Source organism: Penaeus japonicus, unplaced genomic scaffold (assembly GCF_977035675.1).
Source record: "Penaeus japonicus unplaced genomic scaffold, GWHDUDI00000001_assembly GWHDUDI00000040, whole genome shotgun sequence".
NCBI classification, from domain to species: domain Eukaryota; kingdom Metazoa; phylum Arthropoda; class Malacostraca; order Decapoda; family Penaeidae; genus Penaeus; species Penaeus japonicus.
This window is the reverse complement of record NW_028234442.1, coordinates 9,083,295-9,088,294: the sequence shown is the minus strand read 5'-3', so window position 1 is coordinate 9,088,294 and position 5,000 is coordinate 9,083,295. Positions and strand designations below refer to the sequence as shown.

General features: G+C 52.1%; 1 protein-coding gene across 1 annotated transcript in view; it reads right to left on the bottom strand.

The window, feature by feature from the left end:
* LOC122264144 (mitochondrial amidoxime-reducing component 1) overlaps positions 1–5,000 on the bottom strand; it is a 17,038-nt gene that overhangs the window by 736 nt on the left and 11,302 nt on the right. The window contains exons 5-8 of the mRNA XM_043032876.2: positions 4,963–5,000; positions 2,899–3,101; positions 2,013–2,087; positions 1–49 (exon numbers count right to left, since the gene is read on the bottom strand). The exon at positions 1–49 is cut by the window's left edge and continues 736 nt beyond it; the exon at positions 4,963–5,000 is cut by the window's right edge and continues 143 nt beyond it. Of these exons, the coding sequence (XP_042888810.1) occupies positions 1–49; positions 2,013–2,087; positions 2,899–3,101; positions 4,963–5,000 (365 nt within the window). The remainder of the gene's footprint in view (positions 50–2,012; positions 2,088–2,898; positions 3,102–4,962) is intronic.

Sequence of the window (5,000 nt, the reverse complement as noted above, 5' to 3'; positions counted from 1 at the left end):
CTGCGCCCACACCTTCGCCAGGCGTGGGGGGCCGGTGGGCGTGCGGTACCTGGGGGGGGGGGGTATTTAGAAGGAATAAAGGATGTTAGGAAGGAAGGTGGGGAGGGAGGGAGGGATGAGGGGAGGAAAGGGTTAGCAGGAGGAGGAGGTAGGAAGGATGGAGAGGGAATAGACATAGGTAGGGGAGGGGGAGGGGGTGCGGGAAGGGTGGGAGGAGAGGAGGGAGGAAAAGGGGATAGTGGTGAGAGAAAAATGTGGGGGAAGAGGAGGTGGAAGGGGGAGGGGGTGGAAGGAGGGGGGGGGGAAGAAGCAACATATGAAAAGGAAGAAAAAGAAACAAAGATGAGAACCACAAAATCAGCTGCTCCTCCTCCTCCTCCTCCTCCTCCTCCTCCTCCTCCTCCTCCTCCTCCTCCTCCTCCTCCTCCTCCTCTTGGTTTCCCGCCAACTTCTCCTGCTCTCTCCATTAACTTCATTCATTGCACTCAAATGACAAATGTCCAATAACTGATTCTTAAAATATTAAATACTACATTATCAAAATTAGATGTCCATCAAATTTTGATTACTGAATCATGAAATTACTGAACATTAGATTTTTAGATAAATCACTGAATGCTAAGTTATCTAATATGAATATATTGAATCCTTAATTATAAATTGTTAAGCATATCAAATATAACCTGAATTAATACTAAGTTATCAGATATTAAACTATTAAATATTAAACAAATAGATATTAGGTGATTGAATATCAAATCATATGAAATCGTCAAATATCAAAAGCTCACACCAGACTCATAAGATTATCATGTATTCAGTTAGAAGGTTTCAGCGACGGATTTGTGTATTTCCCTTTTTACAATCTATACTATCTATGCCTATCACTCTTTTGGGCCTTTTCTGTTTCCTCTGATTCTCTCTCTCTCTCTCTCTCTCTCTCTTTCCTCATTTGCTGACTCTTTTCTTTTTATTTCCGTTATTTTTCCTTATGCCATCCACCCTCTGGCTAGGTTGAAAATGATAGTTACCCCTTGAAAGTAACAACGATATTTCGTTTTCCTTGACTACTCCGAATAAATTTCTAGAGGAAGGGACACTAGGTTCATTCAACATATTCCAGGCTTGTTCTACATAGTGCAAGAGAAGTAAATTGTTTTCCAGCATTAACTTCCCTTCAATCAAAATTTGTCGTAAAAGCAGCCTCCTGCGAAGCCTTCCTTCCTCATTCCACGTGTTGCTGCTGATCCCGCGAGGCCCGTCTTCGCCCCGTTAACGAGCAGTTCGTGTCCTCCCTCTCTCCTGCCCTTCTCCCTTCCCCTTCACTTCTCCCCCTCTCTTCCCCTCCTCTCTCGTCCTCTCTCTCCACACTCCTCTGCCCTCGCGTTCTCTCCTCCCCTTCTCCCTTCCCCTTCATTTCTTTCCCTCTCTTCTCCTCCTCTCTCCTCACTTCCTCCCTTCTCCTCCTTTTTCCTCTCTTCCCTTCCTCCCTCCCTCCTCCTCTTCTCTCTCCCTCCTTCTCGCCCTCTCTCTTTCTCTCTCTTTTTCGATTTATTCTCTCTCTCTCTCTCTCTGCTTTCTCCTCTCTCTCTCTCTCCCTCTCTCCCCCTCCCCCTCTCCCTCTCCCTCTCTCTCTCTACCTCTCCCTCCCCCTCTCCCTCTCCCCCTCCTCCTCCCCCTCCGCCCCCCCCCCCTTCCCCTCGGTACTCACGTCCTGAGAGTGGCCAGCGGCTCCTGCTGCGGGTGCCGCTCCCCCTCTCCCTCCCCCCCCCCCCCCCTCCCCCCCCCCCCCTTCCCCTCGGTACTCACGTCCTGAGGGTGGCCAGCGGCTCCTGCTGCGGGTGCCTCTCCCCCTCCCCCTCTCCCTCTCCCTCTCCCTCTCTCTCTCTACCTCTCCCTCCCCCTCTCCCTCTCTCTCTCTACCTCTCCCTCCCCCTCTCCCTCCCCCTCTCCCTCTCCCTCCTCCTCCCTCCCCCTCCTCCTCCCCCCCCCCCCTTCCCCTCGGTACTCACGTCCTGAGGGTGGCCAGCGGCTCCTGCTGCGGGTGCCGCTCCCCCGACGCCGGGTTCACGGTGGTCAGCAGGCACCTGTCGAGGGACCTTGGGCTGAGATTAAGTTTTCTTTATATCATTTTATGTTATGTTGCAGAATTTGGGTTTATATTAGATACCATTTAATGGCATTATACCACATTGTGCCGAGTCGTTTATGTATATTCTGCTTTCGTTCTCTTAAAATTTAAACATCAGTGTGTGTGTGTGTGTGTGTGTGTGTGAATGTGTGTTCATTATAACATAGCACCCGAGACGTAAATCATTTCAAAGATAATTTCGTTAGAAAGCATATCAATACCACATCCTACAGAGAGCAATGTCCGGACGCGAATTCCTCAACTGAAACTGTTGTCAAGTAACTGGCCATTCATTTGGCCTTCTGCGGCCGCCTCGGCAACCCGACCCACTGCTTCCCATCTCCGCTATCCTCCCTCTCCACTACTACTACTACAACAACAACTACTACTACTACCGCTACTACTACTGCTACTACTACTCCCCCCTTTCCTGGGTTCTCCCCTCTCGCTTGGCATTCCGAGGACGACGTTCTTGAGGAAGGCTCAGTCGTCCACGTTCTCGTCGTCGTCGTCCTCCTCCTCCTCCTCCTTTTCCTCCTCCCCTCCCCTCCCCTCCCCTCCCCTCCCCTCCTCACCTCTCGCAGGGCTTGACCCTCCTGAAGACGACGTCCTCGCCCTCCTTCTTCGTCCTCCTCCTCCTCCTCCCCTCCCCTCCCCTCCCCTCCTCACCTCTCGCAGGGCTTGACCCTCCTGAAGACGACGTCCTCGCCCTCCTTCGTCCTCCTCCTCCTCCCCTCCCCTCCCCTCCCCTCCCCTCCCCTCCTCACCTTTCGCAGGGCTTGACCCTCCTGAGGACGACGTCGCCGATCTTGAGGAAGGCCCAGTCGTCCTCGTCGAAGGGCCTGGCGCCGCGGACGACGACGTTGGGCCGGAACCACGACATGGACACGGGCTCCGCCAGGCGGCCGTTCAGGTCGTCCAGGGACGACTCCGACGCCACCATGAAGGAACTCGTGTCGGCGTAGACGAGCTGGCGAAGGAGAGGCAGAGATGAGAGAGGGAGAAAGGAAAGGTGGGAATGCAAAATAACAGAAAGAGGAAGATAGGAGAGGGAGAGGATGGAAGGAGGAGGGGAAAAAGAAGAGGATGAGCAGAGGAAGGCAAAGGGCAAAACAGAGGAGGCCACGCCGAGCGTTCGCTTGGGAGAGAGAGAGAGAGAGAGAGAGAGAGAGAGAGAGAGAGAGAGAGAGACCTGCCCGGTCGCTACAAATATATTTTCTCTGTTCCACGTGGGAATCAGCCAGACACCATGCGGTACTCATGTGGTAACCATGCGGTAGCCATGTGGCAAGCAACTTGCCCTCAAGTGGCACTCGAAGTACATTTCACAGAGAGGGAGAGCGAGAGAGAGAGGGAGAGACAGAGAGACAGAGAGAGAGAGGGGATGGGGGGAGGAAGAGAGAGAAAGAGAGAAAGAGCGAACTAGTGAGCGAGCGAGAGAGAGGAGAGAGAGAATGAATAAGAGAGAGTGAGAATAAAAACACAAAGAGAGAAGTGATTCAGAATAAGTAGACACAAACAAAATCAATAAATCAGAAAGAACAGGATAATAATAAATTGAGAACAAACAAAAAACAAATACATAACATATATTACACACACACGCACTAGCTAGGCAAATGCGGCGCAAATTCGGATTAGAAACAGCACGGCCGTCAAGCAGGACAGCCAGAGGGAACACGCGAATCGTGTAGATGAGACACGAGAGTCACTCGGTCGGGGGCGATGAATTGAGCTTACGGCCACGCCACATATGAACACAGTTAGGACTTCATAATTGGAGCGATTTTCCCACTTGGCACCAGTTGGCACCATCTCTCCAGCATCTCTCTAGAGACCAAGACCAGGAGGGAATTTCATCCAGATTGATCCAAGAAATTCCCAGCTGCCGGACCGTGTCAAAGACATCATCGAGAAGCAGCCGACTCTCGCGAGAAGCCGTTGTCTGCTGCTCATTGCTGGCTGTCACCCTCAGGTACCTTGGTGACAGCTGCAAGTCCCTGGTGTGCCACCCTCAGGTACCTTGGTGACAGCTGCAAGTCCCTGGTGTGCCACCCTCAGGTACCTTGGTGACAGCTGCAAGTCCCTGGTGTGCCGCTTCCGTAGTCACACTCTGCCCGCGTATTTGTTCCAGAAGTCTGCCAACGTTTGGTGAACGAGTTGGTCGACTAAGTGATCGACGCGCCCACACCCCGAGGCTTGGCTTGAAGAAGAAGACTTCCAGACGAGATGGAATGACCAGGATGCCTTTGGTGCCCTTGATGGTCCTCCTCCTTGCGTTGTCCTACGCGTGATGTATAAGCCGCGTCTAAATTGCTTCCTAACCACAGCCGTTCGAGTCATGTGGGCGCCACAAACACAATTCACGTACTGTGACCGTGTTGTCCGTATCAGGAACCCATTGCATTAGTGTTTGTTCCAGACTCATGAGATGCATAGGTGTCACGAAATAAGTTTGGATGCAACCCAATGCAATACGCTGACATGTTGGTGGTGAGTCGGATGTTGGTCTGCAGCTCAAAGTTTGTCACCCCGAACTCTGTGACTCGGACAGATCGAGACACAGTCCGAACTCTGTGACTCGGACAGATCGAGACACAGTCCGAACTCTGTGACTCGGACAGATCGAGACACAGTCCGAACTCTGTGACTCGGACAGATCGAGACACAGTCCGAACTCTGTGACTCGGACAGATCGAGACACCGTCCGAACTCTGTGACTCGGACAGATCGAGACACCGTCGCAGTCCTCAGATGAATTGAACACGGCCCAACCAGCGAACGCCATTTGTATTCTATAAGAGTGCCAATCCGTGCAATCGTTGCATTACCCTGTCCGACTTCCTGAATTGTGGGAACTCGAAGTAGT